A 19,128-nucleotide genomic window follows, 5' to 3' on the forward strand; every position below is an offset into this window, starting at 1 on the left:
TATATCCTCCATTTCAATTCTGTTCTGACGCTACCCAGGGTTAGGCTCAATCCCATAAGACTGTCCTCACTTCAGAAGCCGCTCTCAAGTCCTGGGTCCCCAAGCTACCCACACTCTGCCCAACAAGGCTACAAATTCAAGTATTCTCATAATCTCATTGTCAGGTTCAATTATTTGCTGAAATAGCTTACAGAACTCAGGAGAAACTCTTTATTTACATTTATCTGTTGACTTTAAAGGACAGAACTCAGGAACAGCCCATGGGAGACGTGCCTAGGGCAGGGTATGAAGGGAGGGCAGTGCGGAGCCTTGGTGTCCCCGTCCAGCGTCCAGCACACCACCTTCCCAGCACCTGCCTGTGTTCACCAACCTGGAAACTTCCTGAATCTCGGTTCCAGCTCCATCCTCCTCCTCTTTTCCTGAAATCTGGGTGAAAACTTGAAAAGTTCTCTCCTTTATTAGTCTTACAGAACTGCCATAAAAAATATGCTACAGACTGAACAGCTTGAACAGAAATTTAGTTTCTCACAGTTCTGAAGGCTAGAAGTTCAAGATGAAGGTGCCAGTAGGGTTGGTTTCTGGAGAGGCCTCTCTTCCGGGCCTGTGCACTGCTCCCTGCTTGCTGTGTTCTCACGCGTCCTCTTCTCTGTGCACGCGTAATGAGCGGTGGGGTTGGGGGAGCTTTGTCGTCTCTCTTCTTATAATGACACTGGTGCTACAGGGTTCAAGCCTTACCTTTGTGACTTTACCTCCCTAAAGGCCCCACCTCTTTTGTATAGTCACATTGGGAAGTAAGGGGCTCAACCTAAGAATTCCAGGGCGACACAATTCAGTCCATAGCACCACCCTCTACTTAGTCTATGTGGTAACCAGCATCCTCCCACCCTCATTCTCAACCTAGGTCATCTATAGGCTCTGCCATTAGTTACCTCATTACTATAAACTCAGGAGGGACTGAAAAGGGCTCATAATAAATAACACAAGATACTCCTATCATTCAGTAAATTCTGAGGGTTTTAGAAGCTCTGTGTTAGGAGCTTGGAATATAACACATTTCTTATGCCACACCAAATCACCAAAATAAAAACCAAATCTATTAGGGGACAGCAGAGAGAGAAAGGAGGAGGGAGTGGGTGGGGAAAGGAAGAGCAGAGAGAGGGAAGGAGGGAGGGGGTGGGGCCTTGGTGTGTGCCACACCTTTTGGAGGCAAGACAGGATTGCAAGAGGGACTTTGCCTAACAAATGCAATCAGTGTAACCTGGTCTATTATACCCTCAATGAATCCCCAACAATTTAAAAAAAAAAAAAGAAAAGTACAAAATATTTAAACAACTTTTTCTTCATCCTTAATAATGAAATTGTATTTTAATGGTAAGGAGAATTAGACATTTCTTAATTAAACTGGGTATTATATAGAAATTACAATTTAAATAGAACATACACATTTCAGGCTCAGCTCCCATAGCACAGTGGTTATGGCGCTGGCCACATGCACTGGGGCTGGCAGTTTCGAATGGCCCAGGCCAGCTAAACAACAACAACTGCAACAACAAAAAAAAAATAGCTGCGTGTTGTGGCAGGCACCTGTAGTTCCAGCTACTTGGGAGGCTGAGACAAGAGAACTGCTTAAGCCCAGGAGTTTGAGGTTGCTGTGAGCTGTGATGCCATAGCACTCTACCAAGGGTGATATAGTGATACTCTTGTCTCAAAAAAAAAAAAAAAAATATATATATATATATATTCATATATATATATATTTCAAATATATTCAAACGTTTCAGGCTTGAATTTGCGGTACAGAATCCAAAAATTTACCTTGCATTTCTAAATGTAACTATACTCAAAAGCCTTATGAGAATATTAAATATCCTTGATAATAAGTATTAAGCAACTATATAACTTTGTATTAAGCAAGCCTTTTTAGTCACAAGTAACAAATGAACTTAAGCTACTTTAGGCTAAAAAGCAAACATGTATTTTAAGTATATAGAGGTGCCTCCTGGAGTCTGAAGGCAGGAGTGGAATCAGTTTCAGGAAGGGACTAGCACCAGAATAGTCAGTTTTCAGTAATCCATGAAATACAGCCTTTTTCTACCTCTCAACTCTACTTTTCTGTCACGTTTTGTTCTTTACTGCTCTACAGCCTAACTTCTGTGCTTCTCTGATCCCACAGTAGAGCGTGACCTCACTAGTAGCATACTTGTGAATTAGATTGACCACCACATACATAGCTGGCTGGCTAGGGTTGTTACAGCCAGGAGAATTGGTAGAGGCATGTACTACAGACAAGATTGTTAGTTGGCAACATCTGTGGATTGATGGCTTCCAGAGAAATCATAGTTTTATACAAGATTTGGTATACTTATGGTGATTTTAATGAATGTTTAAGGAAATCTACTAGAGTCATCCATTTGCAAAAAGGGAGAAGAGATTAATCCAAGACTCCTGGATTAAAAAAAAGGCTGATGATATGACTAGAATTATAGGCATTAATTTGAATACATTACCTCTGATCAAATGGTACAAAAGGCCTTTAGATAATACCTAGCACTCTGCTAAAAGAATACCTAGTAATTTATTTTAACTAACTTCCAAATTGTTGACGTTTCCTAACAATGTTTTCCTTTTGATCCTGAAGCATCTGCCAAGATTATTCTTGATCGCAAAAGGCTGGCTTCATTAGCTATGGCCTGATTATTTACCTAGGTACTGCAAGAGTGTTAAGTAACCCTGTAGGCCTCCTCAAATTTGCCTTGCAAATCTAGAGCCATGCAATACTGAACAATTACTCAGGCCACAGGATTAATTCTATCTGAAAGTTTTCATAAAGGACCCTAAATTGGATTTTGAAAAGCCTCTCTTTAACTTGCTATCTCAAAGCTAGGGAACCAAGCCAGAGAAAACTCTACTATATTTTGTCTACAAAATCCAAGAATTTGGGTGAATTTTTCTCCTATGAATCTTTTTTTTTTTTTTGTAGAGACAGTTTTATTTTGTCACCCTCGGTAGAGTGCCTTGGCGTCACAGCTCATAGCAACCTCTAGCTCCAGCTCTTGGGCTTAGGTGATTCTCTTGCCTCAGCCTCCTGAGCAGCTGGGACTACAGGTGCCCGCCACAATGCCCCACTTTTTGTTGCAATTTGGCTGAGGCCAGGTTTGAACCGGCCACTCTCAGTATATGTGGCCGGCGCCCTACTCGCTGAGCCACAGGCGCCACCCTCTCCTATGCATCTTTAAAATTTGCCAGGGTTCCCGGTCTGCCAAGCAGTAGCCTTCTTTACTATCTGTAAGGCTGTGACCAGTGAAGCCACTGAGTAGACCCACCATTCTAGGTTTACTGAGACAGCTTTGTAGGCATTTAGTCTACAAATAGTTAACTTATTTTTTATAGTGGGCTAGTTAAAACTGATTAAATGAAAATTATTCTCAAATAAGATACTCTAGGTATGACTGGGTTACATAATCTTTGTTCAATTATATCCTGATAGAAAAGGAGTACGATTCCAATTGAATATTGCCATGAAATAATAACACAAGGAAAATAATACAAGTACATGTTTCTGAATTCTGAGAGCTTAGAATCATGCACCATTTTAAAATTTCAATCTACAAAAGCATAGTCTACTAAATTGAAGTCTAGAAATAGCTTAAGAAGAATTAAAAAGGGCTTCCTCATATTCCATGAAAACAGAACATTAGAACTACATCAGTATTCAAAAAAAATAAACAGGATTAAATTTCCCTTATCAGTGCAGTGAGTCCTACGTAACTGTTGTGCTGGAAATTGACTTGGAGAATTTTTTATGAAGAAGTCCATGTATAGACTAGAGAGAGCCCTAGGTGTACTGACTTAGTTTGCTCCTTTGTTTTGAAAGTTGTCTAAGCTAAGTCCATGCAGAAGTATATACCCAAGAGTCTATTTGAAGTGTTTCCCAATAGTTCAAAATATCAATAGTTGATCCTTACCTGGCAGAGGAGATAACATGATCATGAAGGTGGTTTTCCCAGGTAAGTTTTATCCATTGCACTCTGGTTGTGCTGACCCTACAATTTCCCCAAATGTGTAAACTTGACCATATAATTTGTGGTAGTGGGGCAACTGTGTTTATACTTTCCCCTGTGTTTTATGTATATCTCAATAGTTCAAAGTATCTGGTCCTCTCCACGAGCCTCTAAGACTGTCCCTTCCTGAAGACACAAACTTTTGCTTCTGGTTTACAGCAGAAACTTCAAACAAGCATCAGAGTAAAACAGAAACTATCTGTAGATGACCAAGGCTGAATGGTGGTAGTTAATTGCCTTATTCAATATCATAAAAGAAGAGAATAAGATTCTCTTCTATAGCATAACTACATTTCTTTGGAAGGGGGATAGTTTTATTCTTCAAATAAAAGTACTAGAATATTCAGTGAAAGTAAGGCTTTCTTAAATCCCCTCTCTCACCCATTTTCCTCCTTGTAGGCAGCAGCTTTTAGTAATTTTATGCATTTACAAATATATACACATTTTTCCTTTGTTTTCTACATAAATAATAGCATACTATACAGTTTGGTGCTTTTTTTTGTGCTTTTTATCGATGTATTTTGAAGATCTTTCATTTCTTTTTTTTTTGTAGTTTCTGGCTGTGGCTGGGTTTGAACCTGCCACCTCCAGCATATGGGGCCTGCGTCCTACTCCTTGATCTTTCATTTCTTTTTAATGGTTACATAATGTACCATAGTTTAACCTTTTCACAGAATTTTTACTACAATTTTTGTGATGTTTTGCTATTACAAAGACAGCTACTATGAATATCCTTTCTTGCACATAAGTCATTTCACGCCTGAGGGAGTGTATCTGTACAGATAGCTATAGATTATAGAATTGGTGAATGTAATTACAATTACATCTTTAGACATTTTTAATTGTACAAGGTAAATCTGAAAGTAGTTACTAAAACAATAGGAGTCTAACTTTGATACAGGGTGTCCCTGGTCAGAACTGGACATAGACACCACCACCCCCATTTTCTGGGCCCGGGTGAGCTCAGAAATCAGTCTCAGGCCCAGACCCCAATCTCTAGGCACAAACAGGTTCTTCCCAGGCTGCATTCCCTGGACCCAAAGCAAGGTCATGAAAAAAGCAGCCAGATCAGTGTCTCATCTGGGTTACCCCTTCTAAGAGCAGGGAACACACATCCTATTGCCTCACTTGGGGCAAAGAACAAAGGATGAACTCCCCTGCACTTTGCCAGTTTTAAAATTATTTTCTGCCTGTAGGCACCTGGCCAATTGTGACAGACCGTCTATCTCCCCCAAATCCCTTGCCTGCAGGTTAGGAAAAGCAGTATGTAAATAATCCCCTAGACAGAAGGCCTACAAGGGATTCACTTGGGTCCCTCCCTTTGCAGCCAGAGACTCTATTCCTCCTTTTTTGCTTATCAATCTTTCTAACAATAAACTCTTCTTTCACCTACTTGTGTGGTCCATGGATTCATTCTTGAGCCTCAAGACCTAGGACTCAGCAGAGAGGGAATTTCCAGCTACAACCTGTAAACAGAAGAACAGATACAAAATAAAATAAGGAAAAAGATTATTTATTTTATTTTATTTTTTGTAGAGACAGAGTTTCACTTTATGGCCCTCAGTAGAGTGCCATGGCATCACACAGCTCACAGCAACCTCCAACTCCTGGGCTTACGCGATTCTCTTGCCTCAGCCTCCCGAGTAGCTGGGACTACAGGCGCCCGCCACAATACCCGGCTATTTTTTTGTTGTAATTCGGCCGGGGCCGGGTTTGAACCCGCCACCCTCGGTATATGGGGTCGGGGCCTTACCGACTGAGCCACAGGTGCCGCCCCAGGAAAAAGATTATTAAAACAAATATTTTAAAGATAAAAAAGCCCAAAACAATAAGAAAAAACATAGAAAACGTGAAACAAATGAAAGCAAAAATATAGAAACTGATGTAAACAAATACATGTGACTGCGCTAATGTTACCAGCTAAAGCTGGACAAAAAGATCAGGCATATACTAATATTTACAAGACATAACAAAACCTAAGAACATAGAAAGGTTGAAAGTAAAAAGTTAAACAAAAATTTCTCTTACAAGTGACTATAAACCAAAAGAAAGGTGGGAAAATTACATTAACCTCTAACAAAGTAGACTTAAAGATAAAACACATGCACAGCTTTCCGAAAATATATAACAACTCTAAACTTACATACACTCCAAAATACAGCAACCCAAAATTATAAATAGGAAAATCAACAGAATTACAGGGAGAAATAATGAAATCTACCGGCATACACTCAACAGTGTCTCTCAATTATTGATAGCCAACATACGTCAGGGTCAGGAATCCTCTACATTGTTACTGAAAGCAATCAGTTTTAAAGGGAGATGGGTCACCACTATTTTCTAATGAGCGCACAAATGAAAATAGCTGAAATCCGAATTCTGTGGGAAGCTGTCAAAGGCACATGGATATTTCTTTTTTGAAACGAATTTTCAGTATTTTAACTAGTAGCGGTAGTGGGCCAGACTTAGAAAGGACAAAGCAAATGGGGTACGTGAACATTTCATTTACAGTCAGTAAAAAAATACTTATTGAACACTTAACGCGCAAGCAGGCGCTCTGTGAATTAATAGCCAGATGTTCGAAGTGCAAAGAGCCGCAAGAATAAGTGATTTCAATACTTGCCTCGGTTCCCTTTAAAAAATGATTTCTTAAAAGCAACTCAGATATTTACATATTATTTAAAACTGTTTTAGACAAATCGAACTGATAAGGGTAGAGAAAATGGGCGCCGAGAACTTTGGGTGCAGGCAGCGTAGACACCCATGAGCAGTCGGTGGGGTCCTAGGCTGGTGCGGACCGCGGCAGCCTTCAGGCAGGAGTGTGGACAGCTAAGTCCGTGCGCAGAGGGGGCCTGACAGGCGCTACTGCGCAGGCGTGGGGCTCTTAGGTCTACCCAGGAACTGGCCAGGTTCTGTCTTTTGGTTCATAGACATGGTGAGTGAAACTTTCGCGCTCTTACCGGGTGGGTCGGGAGCGGACCTGGTGGGTAGTTCCCAGCAGCCGAGTCATCGGAGCGTTGCAGTTCAAGTATGGGAGAATGGTACGACGTGGGTTTTGTACGCTTTCTTGATGTCTGAGAGGTTGATCTATTACTCAGCGTTTTTTATAGACCTCGGGGGCACAGTTGGCCACTTCTAATTTTATCCAGGCTTCTTCCTGTCGGGCAGGCCTCTTAGGAATCAGCACTCCCATTTTTTAATCTCTCTTAAAGAACTGGGGCAGATTAGTGGCTTTTGCTTAACGTATTTTTTCGACTCTAAAAATTGTTAAAGTCATTAGTGGCATAGTCTTGCTGGACATCACGAATTTAAATGGTATCTGTAGGAAATTCGCTACTTAAACATTTTTGGTAATCTTCGTGACCTACTTAGAGTAAAGCATTCTCAATCACCCGGATGTGGATAAGAAATTACCTGGGGACTTGTTGCAAATAGAGACTCAGATTAAAGGTGGAGCAGATGTAGTTAAAGGGACGCTAACTTGATAATTTGAATAACTTTTGGGGTACAGATAAGGTGCCTGGGAGCTTGCAAGAATATCCTGCAAATTAAGGGGTAGGATTTTTTTTGGGGGGGGTGCTTTTGGGCCAGGTGCAATGGCTCACGTCTGGGATTTCAGCACTTTGGGACCCCGAGACCAGAGTATCGCTTGAGGCCAAGGAATTGGGAGACCAGCTTGGGCCACTCTATAGAAAAAAAACATTAGAAGTTCTTGGGGCAAAGCAAGTCTTTTAGTACCATTTTATGAAGAGCATCACGTTTTGATTTGCACAATATTTTAAACATTTTGATGGTTGTGTCGGTTATGGTGATCTTTGATGGTACTACCGTAATTGTTTTTAGGTGTCGTGAGCTACACTGTCTATATTAGACAATAAATGTGTGTGTTGCGGGAAAAAAAATTGGTTGGGTGACGTTTTGTATGTCTGTAGTCCTAGCCACTGGGGAAGCTAAGGCGGGAGAAATTCAAGGTTACAGTGGACCATGATCCTATCACTGCTCTTCAACCTGGGCGACTGAGCGAGAGACATTGTCTCAAGATAAAAAGCTTCTGGGCCGGGCCTGGTGGCTCACGCCTGTAATTCCAGCACTCTGGGAGGCCGAGGCGGGCAGATCGCCTGAGCTCATGAGTTAGAGAGCAGCCTGAGCCAGAGCAAGACCCCGTCTCTAAAAATAGCCTGGCGTTGCGGCGTGAACCTGTAGTCCCAAGTTCCCGGGAGGCTGAGGCAACAGAATTGCTTAAGCCCAAGAGTTTGAGGTTGCTGTGAGCTCTGACCCTATGGCACTGTACCGAGGGTGACAACTTGTGACTCCGTCTCAAAAGCGCTTGTGGCTCAGTGAGTAGGGCGCCGGCCCCATACGCCGAGGGTGGCGGGTTCAAACCCAGCCCCTGCCAAACTGCAACAAAAAAAAAAGGAAGAAAGAAAGAGACTCATTTGAGCCCAGGAGTCTGAGGTTGCTGTGACCTGTGACATCATGGGTGACGAAGTGAGACCCCCCCCCAAAAAAAAAAAAAAATATATATATATATATAATGCTTTTGTATGCTTTTGCCACCTGTACAGGTAAGTTGCTCTGATACTCTTTGGTCATTTATTTTACTTTGAGTGAAAGATGGAAGCAACAGTGAATGCAGGTAGTAATTTTTTGGGTCAATGATGAGCCGGCATGTATTCTGAATCTAAAGTTGATTATTACTACTTTAGCTCTAGAATTACTCTGAGACCTGAAAATTACTTGAATCTTGACTAAGATAGAGCTTTAATGCTTTAAGTTTTTTTTGGTCAGATGCTTGTAAATTTTAAATTGAAGGTTTTTCTGTGCCAAGATGAAATCAAAAGTAAAATTCAAGTATTATTGAATATATGCTCTGGGGTAGAAAATTGAACATTAACTGTTAATGAGGTCACAACTTTTTTATTTTGAAAGGGCACTCCACAAAAGGATGTTATTATCAAATCAGATGCACCTGACACTCTGTTATTGGAGAAACACGCAGATTATATCGCTTCTTATGGCTCTAAGAAAGATGATTATGTATGTATGATTTTAAAGTTCTTAAGTATGCCTTGAGTATCTGAGATTGGGGGGTTACCAAATTCAGTCATGTTTCTTACCAATATTGAGAGTACTTTGCCAGATAAAATAGATTGGGGTTTTGGGGCACAAATGGGTTTCTACTTTTGTAGTTGGGGTAATAACTTTCAAGGTCAATGATGTTTTGGCATGTATTACCTGACTTTATTGCTGATGTGTAATAACACTTAGCTCTAGAATTACGCTGAGACCTTGAAAAAGTTTTACCTTACATTTTTAAGCTTCAAAGATTAATTTTCCTCTCTGGGACAGTCTTAGCAAAAAGTGATAAGCAATATATTACAGTTAATTTTTACCTGTAAACAACTGAATTGCCTACTGGTTCGGAGAACATGTGATGTTGATAATTTCTTTTACTTAAGTGTTTAGGATGTTTTCATACCCCTGTAGTTAAATACTTAATAGCAAGCATAAAGTTAAGACAGTATGTACGTAAGTACTTTTTCCATGTATGACTGATGTGAAGGGATGGGGCTTTTTTACCTTCTGGCTACTGCCGAACTTTAAAACTCTGCATTTGGGTTGATAGCTAACTACTACAGTAGGGCCTCCATAGTTGGACCACCTCATTAAGATGACCAAACTTTCATAGACTGGACATCCACCACAGGTGTTTATCAGTACCACAGGCCTAGTTCCTTATGATGAATAGTTTGTTACAGTCCCTTGGTTGGTCAGCTTGACAGAGGTTGTACTGTATTATCTGATAACGAAACTTAAGAAATGCGTTGTGGCTGCAGCACATACTAATGTTTATGTCTCATTAATGAGCTGCTGTTGAATCTGGACATAAACACCTATCATGCTGAGGTCATTTTGCTTTTCACGTGGCTATGTCATTTCCTGTTAGTAGGCTGTGTACAGAGTCCACATAAAGTAATGGTAGAAGAAACTAAAGCTCTATTTGTACTGTCAGCCATAGATGAATTTATCATCGTTTTCTAGGTAATTTTTTTCTTGTGTTAACAGTTGTATCTGAAGATGGCTTCTAACTTTGAGGGCCACAAATTTAACACATGAACTGCTGCTCTGACAGTTGTATTGCGTGCAGGGCCTCAGGAAGCTTACGCACTCAAACTTCTCTACCTGGGGAGCCTCGTGGGTGTGCAGGCAACTGACGCTGCCATGCTGTAGTATACATGTTATGTGACAGCTGGTTCCCTAGGCAAAACTGCAGTTTTTCATTACCTTAGAAAGGATCATTTTGTTTTCTTGGATTTTATTCTATTTTTGTAATAAAACACTGGCCCCAAGTATTAAACTCATTACTGGTTAATGATATTGTTAGGATCAGAAGTACGATATATAGTATGGCTATTGAGTTAGCTTTATATGTTTAATCTCTTTAACCTCCGTCAGTTCAGACTGACACATTTAAGAAATTGTGTATTTTAGGAATACTGCATGTCTGAGTATTTGAGAATGAGTGGCATCTATTGGGGTCTGACAGTAATGGATCTAATGGGACAGCTTCATCGCATGAACAGGGAAGAAATTCTGACATTTATTAAGTCATGCCAACATGAGTGTGGTGGAATAAGTGCTAGTATTGGACACGATCCTCATCTTTTGTACACTCTGAGTGCTGTCCAGGTAAATACTGCTTGATAGTGTGTTCTCACTTAAGAATTGGGGATTGAATTTACATACATGTGAGGAAGGTGATTAAAAAAAAGTATCTTAGGACAGAAAATTTCATTGCAAGTGAAGTAGTCCTACAAGGTCGGTGATTTACTGGCATGTATTAGCTGACTGCACAACTGATGTGAGCTCTAATATTACACTGAGACCTTGGAGGGTAAAGTTTGTATCCTCAGTTTATGTAAATATTTAAAAATCACTAAATAGAGTTATTTTGTTATTTGATCCATGAGGTGGTTTGAAGTCTATTTCTGTATATATGAGTTAGTTTATTTGAGAATCTTAGAATGCCAAATTACAATTTATCTCTAGAAAAATTATACTTTATGGTTGAAGTTTTTAGTTGATAATACAATATTTGTTAAGTAACATGGTGGCCTGCCTCCTTGAGATAAGGTTATAATATACATAGGCAAAAGGACATGCTTTGATAACTTAAAGGGAGTTGATAACAGCATTAGAATAAACTTGAAGCGGTGTTTACCTAATATTTGTCTTCATTGCAGATTCTTACTCTGTATGATAGTGTTAACGTTATCGACGTAAACAAAGTTGTGGAATATGTTCAAAGTCTACAGAAAGAAGATGGTTCTTTTGCTGGAGACATATGGGGTAATGTTAAATTTAGTCCTTGCTACCCAAAATACCAATATTTAAAATGCCTTGGCTTTGCTATTGACCTATTTATAAGGAGATTTTAAGTTTGTCATCTTTTCAGGTCCCACTAAGCAGCTGGTCTAACTGGAGTTAATGATCTGCTGGGAGTTCCAGCATGCACTGTGGTAGTTATGTCAGCATACAGGAGCACTGGAACAGAGGGGGCCAGTGAAGGTAGGTGAAATTTTTTTCCCCAATATTTGGTGGCTTTGTAAAGTTTTTAAACTACTTGCTGGAAAGGGAAACATCCTCAAAAAACTTTACAAACTTACTGAATATTTGAGTGGAGGGAGGGAATAGAATTTTATTTGATAAATGTAGCTAATCTCTGCTTTAGGGGTGAATACAGTGCAGGACAGAGACCAGCTGCTTCATGGGATATGAAAATCTGTGATAGAGTAAGTTGGTTTGCATTAGTAAAAATGAAGTAGTCTTTTGAGGTCTTTCATTTCTTTTTCTGGGAATTCTGTAAGCAACCTAAGAAAATTTGCTGTTAAATTTTGAGAAAACATTTCTAGTTGTTAGCTTCTTGAAGTAAAGGCATTTACTTCAGATTGAGCTTTCCTCCTAAGTAAAATAAACGTCAAGCTTGACCTCATTTAATGTGGTAGTTGTACAGATTGTGTTTTCAGGTAACAAACTGTTACAATGATCAGAAGCTTCCGGTAACAGGTGCATTGGTTTTATCTCTGTTTTAGGAGAAATTGATACAAGATTCTCTTTCTGTGCAGTGGCTACTTTGGCTCTTTTGGTAAGCTTTGTATGTTGTATTGAAATGATTACTTGGCCATGAATAGTATGGAATTGAATAAGCATATTTTTTTTCTGTTTATAGGGGAAGCTTGATGCTATTAATGTGGAAAAGGCAATTGAATTTGTTTTATCCTGTATGAACTTTGATGGTGGATTTGGTTGCAGACCAGGTTCCGAATCCCATGCTGGGCAGGTAATTTATTATATTAATGTAGTTTAAAATTTAGTGTCAGTTTAGAAGAATGTCAATAGAAATTTCAGTATCTGTTAATACAAATGAAATTAATTTGACATATAAGAATTGCTTAATTACTAATTAAGGGTGACATTTTGATAATAACTTGCTTTTATATACCTTCTCTTTAGTAGGTCTCTCTGACCCCAAGCAAATATAAGTTTTATAAGCACCAAAATACATTTTCTTCATTTTTAATTACCTATGCCTATGAAATTCTTCAGTCCCTACCCACCCTGAGCTCTTTTACTTGTGGCAGAGACAATTATATTTGTAAATAGTTGTGAAATACTTAGCCATAAAGAAAGTTTGAGAACATTTTGGATCCTGGTAATAGTACGCATGGATTACTAAGTGTTAAAAATATTAGAAAGGAAAACTTCAGGTATAAAGTGGAGTTTTAATAATTTGAGTAGTTTTTATCAGTTTTACTATCAAGAAATTACTATACACATGTACTTTATGTCTGTAATTTTAGATCTATTGTTGCACAGGATTCCTGGCTATTACTAGTCAGTTGCATCAAGTAAATTCTGATTTACTTGGTTGGTGGCTTTGTGAACGACAGTTACCCTCAGGTGGACTCAATGGAAGGCCAGAGAAGGTATTATGTCATAAGCTATGTTCTGTTAGCTTTATATATAAACTTGAGTGAATCTTGCTTCTTTGTTGTGCCCATTTCAATATTTATTGCTCTTGTAAATTGCCCATGAATTTTCTTTAACCTTCCTCTGTTGTAATTTTTCAGTAACACATCCTAAAAAGACTGCCTTTTGGGGAAAAAACTCCTCGGGTTGAAATACTCATTAATCCTGGTATCCATCAGACACACCTGTACAAGAATCACCATGTCCATTTATGGGTGTGAAAGTACAATTGATTCTGACAAAGAGGATTGTGTGGGTTGGAGTTTAGTCTTCTCTTACCCGTGGATTATCTTTAATTCTGAGCAAGCATTTTAAACACTGCATGCCTCTATATGTCCCTTGATTTCCTGCTTCCTGCCTCTCTACTAATTATTATATTACTTAAGAATGAGACTTAGTGATTGTTAAATTGTTTCTCAAAACTAAAGAAGTAGAATAAAATTGTGGCAACTTTTGTGACCTTTATTTTCTCCTTAGTTACCAGACGTATGCTATTCGTGGTGGGTGTTGGCATCTCTAAAGATAATTGGAAGGCTTCATTGGATTGATAGAGAGAAACTTCGTAGTTTTATCTTAGCATGTCAAGATGAAGAAACAGGGGGATTTGCAGACAGGCCAGGAGATATGGCAAGTATATTTTTGGCATTTTTGTATAAATTGTTTCAGTATTAGCTCGTGGCATTTCTAGGTCTAGAACTGTGTGTTGCTTTGAAAGCAATAATTCTTTTGGTAGGTAATGTATTTTAAAAGGTATGAAATATATTGGGCAAGCCTACAGAAATTTGTTAACTATTGCCAACAAAATTTGTATATGGTAAAGGTCATGTATTTAAAAACAATTTGAAGTCTCTATATTTCAGTAACTTAAGCATACATATACACAATTACTCTAATGTAAATGTTATAGAAGGTTATTTTAGAAGTTTTCATTTCGTAATTGTTAATGACTTATTTTTTTAATAGGTGGATCCTTTTCATACATTATTTGGAATTGCTGGATTGTCACTTTTAGGAGAAGAACAGATTAAGCCTGTTAGCCCTGTTTTTTGCATGCCTGAAGAAGTGCTTCAGAGGGTGAATGTTCAGCCTGAGCTAGTGAGCTAGAGTCATGGAATTTGATCTAGGTTCAAAAGTTGAATCATACAGTTTTGCCATCTCAACGTTTCTGTATTTGAAGTACTTGTTGAACTTAAAAACTATTGTTAAAACTTTGTATATTGTGTTAAATTAATTTTAATCATGTAATTATATATATTGTAAAATAAAGACCTGTATTTTATTTTCCTTTGTAGATTTTCTTCTGAAATGCTCTTATTCTGATAGAGTTCTTTTTTAATATAAATATACTTCAGTGTATCTGTTGTTCATATCTGCCTTATAGAGCAAAACTAAAAGAAAACCTCTTGGGCAGGTTCTACTTGATTTCTTGCTCATGTGTTCACATATTTTGTAACAATAGTTAAATTGTTTGTGTCAACAAGGATGTTAACTGACACCTGAATTAAAAAAGATGAATGAAACCAATGGCTTCTGCAACTTGGAAGTAATTTATAGGTTTCTGAGTATGGATTACTCCGAAGTGTTTACAGATTTAATTTAGGTAAATGACAATTCACCATCTTGGAATGGGGTTGCAATTTGAACTGTACTTATTTTTTAGCATTTTTAGAGTTTTATAGATCCAAAGATTGTTTTGTTTTATAGAGCCAAAGATTGTTTTGTTTTATAGAGCCAAGATTGTTGGCTTTTTCTCTCACTAAGGAAAAGCTTAACATGAGTTTGGTTATTTGAACCCCTATTTCAAAAAGCCTAAAATGAGCAGAACTGTGGAGTTTACATCTCTGGTGAAAATAAGGTATTTTAATGAACATTTTTCTTGGTGGAAATTCAGATTTCCTAAAATCGTTCTAAATAGGGTGTTCTTAAGGACCTCCAGTCATTGCCTGGGGTAGAACTGTGCCATGGATAACTTAGATACTTAAGTTGGATGAATTGGTAAGTGTAAGTGGATCTCTTCTAAAGGTACTTTTAGGGCATTATGCAGAGAATTTTATTTCCTCAATCCAAGCATCCCTAGGATGTTGGCACTATTGCTGTTCTTGTGAGAAAAGAAAAGTGCCTGTATACTTCTCTAAAGGTCAGTAGTTTGCTCTTAACTAATTTATATATGTATCATAAAACCATAGAATTAAAAATTGCAGAATTGGGAAATGTTCTTAAACTATCTGAGCGAGCTACCCAGGTTTTCCCCGAATCTGCCATATGCGCGTAGACGTGTGTGCTATCTTGTGAAAAAGCCTTGTGGATCGTCCCTGTAGTTGGTACTGAGGTTTAACCACTGTTTGCACTATGGTGATAGGCAAGTGTGAAGTGGTGGACTGCAGTTTTCACCAAACTTGATGTTTCTGTAAAAGAAAAATATCTCTTGTGCGGGAGCTGCAGCGTGAGGAACATAGAGAAGACTAGACTACAAAAAATAGAGTTAGCCAGGCTTAGCGGTGTGCACCTGTAGTTGGAGCTACCAGAGGCTGAAGCTGGAGGATCGCTTGAGCCCGGGAATTTGAGGTTCCAGTGAACTGACGATGCCACTGCATTGTACTGTGGGCCACGCGGCTCATTTTTTTTTTTCAAGCTAGTGTGCTTGGGTGTTTGGGAAATGCTTAATAAGCACGCTGCATCTTGCGGTAAAGGAAGTGGGGTGCCATCGGGACAATAAGGCTGCCAAATATCATCCAGGGGCTCTGACAATTCAGTTCAGCCTCCTAGCGGCGGGTTGAAGGTTATACCTCGAATTAGGGTCGGGTGGAAGGTGACGCAGCTGGAGGCCCCCGGGAGAAGGTGCGCGGGGCTGCGTGTGCGCGTCTGCGCCTGCGCGAGCGGCCGGCGCGTTCCCGGCGCCGATTCTTCCTCAGGGCTGAGCTGGGGCTGGGAAGGGCGGTGTGGGAGGATGCTGCGTCCCGTGGTGGCCTCGGCCTCGCCCCGCGCCCCTGCGGCTTCCCCGGCGTCGGGGGAGGTCCGCTCGCTCGGCCCTGGCTACTGTTTCGGACTGCAGGAGACCCCGCAGAGCCGCCCGCGCGCGCGGGCCTGGTCCTCGGCCACCCCCGCCAGCACGTCGGGCGCCGCGGGCGACCGGAGCGGCAGCAGCAGCGCCCCGCGCCCTGCGCCCGCCTCGCGGCCGCCTCCAGGCAAGGAGCGTCCCCGGCCGGCCTCGGCCGCTCTGGGGCTCAGGGACACGGGGAGGCGGTCGTCGCGGCCGAGTTCGGTCTGGTAGAGAGCAGGGAGTTTGGTGGGTCCGGGTGATGAGAAGTTTGACTCTTCAGATGAGTTTTATTACAAGACTGGCGCGGGGCGGCCAGGTTAGGAGGAAAGCTGAGTGACACGCAGCCCCCAGCGTGACGCCCACTCCGCCCCCAGGTGACAGGTCGTGCGTGAGCCGCTGACAGGAGAGGCGGCACGCCCTTGAGCTGCTGGATCCAAGTGTCCACGTCCTCCTAGGGTCGGATGGACATAGAGTAAATGGAACATTGCAACTAGCTCGGGTTTATAATAGCTTTACTATTAAAAGATGTGAGCAGGGCGGCCGTGATGGATCCCACCTGCGCTCCCGGCACTTCGGAGGCCCGTGCAGGAGGATCTGTGAAGCCAGGACTAGCCTGGGCAGCGCAGTGAGACCCCGTCTCTGTGAAAACAGTCAACAAGTGTTAGCGGAGCGTAGGGTGCTGCCTGCAGTCCCAGCTACGCCGGAGGCTGAGGCGGGAGGATGCCTGAGCTCGGGGTCCAGGCTGCAGGGGGCTGTGATCTGTCCTCTGTGCGCCAGCCTGGGCAACCAAGCCAGACCTTGCCTCAAAAAAAAACGTACGTCCTCCACGGCGAGTTCAAATCACTTACTGCACATGTTGCTCTTCGTTCATGGCAACGGCATCATCATTTTTTTCGCTCCATTACAACGCTAAGGGAAGGTAACAAATGCCAAATCTAGTGCTCACTTTCCAGGTTATCTCCTATGACTTTACTGCTGTATTTAATTTAATTTGGCTCCTTTGATTCTACTCCCCACCCCCCATTTTTCTGTTGTCTCCCAGACAATTGCTGTGCTCACCTTTGTTCCTAAATTACTGGGTTGTCATTTTTTTTTTTTAAGACAGTCTCATTTTGTCACCCTCGGTAGAGTGCTGTGGCATCATAGCTTGCAGCAACCTCGAACTATGGGCTCAAGCAATCCTTTTGCCTCAGTCTCCCCAGTAGCTGGACTACAGGCACCCACTACAATGCCCGGCTATTTTTAGAGACAGGGTCTGGCTCTGGCTCAGGCTGGTCTGGAACTCGTGAGCTCAGGTGATCCACCACCTTGGCCTCCATAAGACCCTTCTCTCTGGATGTGAATATCTCTACAGCTGGGATCTCATCTATATTCTATACTCCTATTTCATACAGTCTCCTGAAGTTTCTATTGACAGACCATAAATACCTCAGACTTGCTATATGATTACTTAAATTCATTTCTCTGCTTCTTATTTATCTCCATCATTTTGGTGCCTAATCTTAAACATAGAAGATATCAGTAATTCTAGTAGTCCCTCACTCCTAACATTCAGTCAGCTAACAAGTTCTGTCCTTATCTTTTAAATACTTCTGTCTTTTCTATCTGTGACATTGCAGACCCTCATAATTTTATGTCTAAATTATTATCAAACTTCTGAGTATTCTTCCTTCTTCCAAACTTAATGTACCATCAGTAAAATGAAAATCTTTATCGTGTCCCTGGCCATTTAAATCAGCGGCTTTGTATCGGCAGGTAAAACATCAAACTCTTTAGAGGCGTTTCCAAGGCCATTTGGGATCTGTTTCTAATGTTTATGGTTTTATCTCCCATCATTTCTTTGTATTTACCTTGTTTTCTAACAGCCAAACTACTTGTAATTTCTTCAAAGGAATGTGCTTGTTCATCTTGTCAATAGAATCCCCCTCTTCATCAAGTGCTTTGTCAGCTGCTTATTTTCATCTTACTGATAACATCCACTAATTAATGTGCACCTATTAATTACTTTGTTACTAGGCAAATGATATCTCTGAACCTAACAATAATTCTGCAAAGTAGATTCTTTTGTTCCTGTTTTTACAGAGGGAGATAGGGATAATAATTTATACTGTCAAGGAACTTATGGTTCAGTAGGGAAGACAGACCTAAAAATCAGCAAGTAAATGTTTAAGAAATTACTATGTTTGAGGTATTCACAGATTTTTGAAGTATCATTAAAGTGGGGGAACAAGTGGGAAAATAAATATTACAGAGCAAATGCAAATTGAGCTGCTCTTATAAGTAGGACAAAGAATGCCAGTTCCAAGGAAGGAGGAGAAAAGAGAAATGAGAGTATTCTTGAGCAAAATATGTGCAAAGGCACAGAAGGAGCACTTAGAACTGCAAATGATTTTGTTTGGCTAGAGCAAGAAGGTGATCTGATGACATGGATACACTTGGAGTACTCGTAGGAATTAGATCTGGGAGGCAAGTAAGTTTTTGTCCCACATGCCAACATCAAGTCTCTGGCTTTGGTTACTGGGTAGATGGTAGAACTGTTTCCTGGTGCAGGGACTTTTGTAGGGGAAGCACCTTTGAGAGGGAAGATGATTTCTAATGGGGATGTGTCAGAAGAGGCTGTGGGATAGAAGAGAAACTTGGAAGACATACAGATTTGAAAGTTATTTGAGACCAGAGGGAAGAATATGAAGGTAAAGGAAAAATAGAGGTTAAAGAATTTGAAGGAAAATTAAAACAAGGGCTTACAATCTAAAAGTAGCCTGAGAACAAGGAATAACCCATCTCTGTCCTCAGTTCCTGACAACCACTCTCTTTAGCTCCTTTAAACCCAGGAATGCTAATGGAACACATTTTTTCCTGGTTCTGTGTACTTCTTTATGGCACTCTATCTACACCTTCCTAAATATTTATCAAACTCCCCTCAAATTATCCTAGTTTGAATATGTCCTTGATTCCTGCTGCAACCCAAACAAGTTACATTTTACTCTATGATGAGTA

General features: G+C 40.5%; 2 protein-coding genes and 4 non-coding genes across 8 annotated transcripts in view; all 6 read left to right on the forward strand.

Annotated features, from left to right (window-relative positions):
• The first annotated feature begins 3,957 nt into the window (after nucleotides 1–3,957).
• LOC128587108 (U1 spliceosomal RNA) lies at nucleotides 3,958–4,119 on the forward strand. Its single transcript, XR_008380522.1, has one exon. It is a non-coding gene; the product is annotated as a U1 spliceosomal RNA (small nuclear RNA).
• Nucleotides 4,120–6,883: 2,764 nt separating this feature from the next.
• On the forward strand, nucleotides 6,884–14,379 carry RABGGTB (Rab geranylgeranyltransferase subunit beta). Of its 3 annotated transcripts, none has more exons than XM_053591935.1 (9): nucleotides 6,894–6,996; nucleotides 8,991–9,098; nucleotides 10,554–10,751; nucleotides 11,306–11,411; nucleotides 12,155–12,207; nucleotides 12,292–12,402; nucleotides 12,923–13,048; nucleotides 13,569–13,718; nucleotides 14,055–14,379. In XM_053591935.1, the coding sequence occupies exons 1-9, from the start codon at nucleotides 6,994–6,996 to the stop codon at nucleotides 14,193–14,195; spliced, it is 996 nt and encodes a 331-aa protein (XP_053447910.1). In that variant the 5' UTR covers nucleotides 6,894–6,993; the 3' UTR covers nucleotides 14,196–14,379. The 3 variants fall into 3 exon arrangements, with proteins under 3 accessions (XP_053447912.1, XP_053447910.1, XP_053447911.1); XM_053591936.1 differs by lacking the exon at nucleotides 6,894–6,996 and adding an exon at nucleotides 7,007–7,102; XM_053591937.1 differs by lacking the exon at nucleotides 12,923–13,048 and having other exon boundaries at nucleotides 6,884–6,996.
• Nucleotides 8,712–8,790, forward strand: LOC128587022 (small nucleolar RNA SNORD45). The gene has a single exon (XR_008380456.1). It is a non-coding gene; the product is annotated as a small nucleolar RNA SNORD45 (small nucleolar RNA).
• Nucleotides 9,270–9,352, forward strand: LOC128587023 (small nucleolar RNA SNORD45). Its single transcript, XR_008380457.1, has one exon. It is a non-coding gene; the product is annotated as a small nucleolar RNA SNORD45 (small nucleolar RNA).
• Nucleotides 10,880–10,951, forward strand: LOC128587024 (small nucleolar RNA SNORD45). The gene has a single exon (XR_008380458.1). It is a non-coding gene; the product is annotated as a small nucleolar RNA SNORD45 (small nucleolar RNA).
• Nucleotides 14,380–16,038: 1,659 nt separating the features above from the next.
• Nucleotides 16,039–19,128, forward strand: part of MSH4 (mutS homolog 4) — a 62,935-nt gene continuing 59,845 nt past the window's right edge. Inside the window, exon 1 of the mRNA XM_053592551.1 lies at nucleotides 16,039–16,276. Within this exon, the coding sequence (XP_053448526.1) occupies nucleotides 16,039–16,276 (238 nt within the window). The remainder of the gene's footprint in view (nucleotides 16,277–19,128) is intronic.

Source organism: Nycticebus coucang, chromosome 5 (genome assembly GCF_027406575.1).
Source record: "Nycticebus coucang isolate mNycCou1 chromosome 5, mNycCou1.pri, whole genome shotgun sequence".
Lineage (NCBI taxonomy): Eukaryota > Metazoa > Chordata > Mammalia > Primates > Lorisidae > Nycticebus > Nycticebus coucang.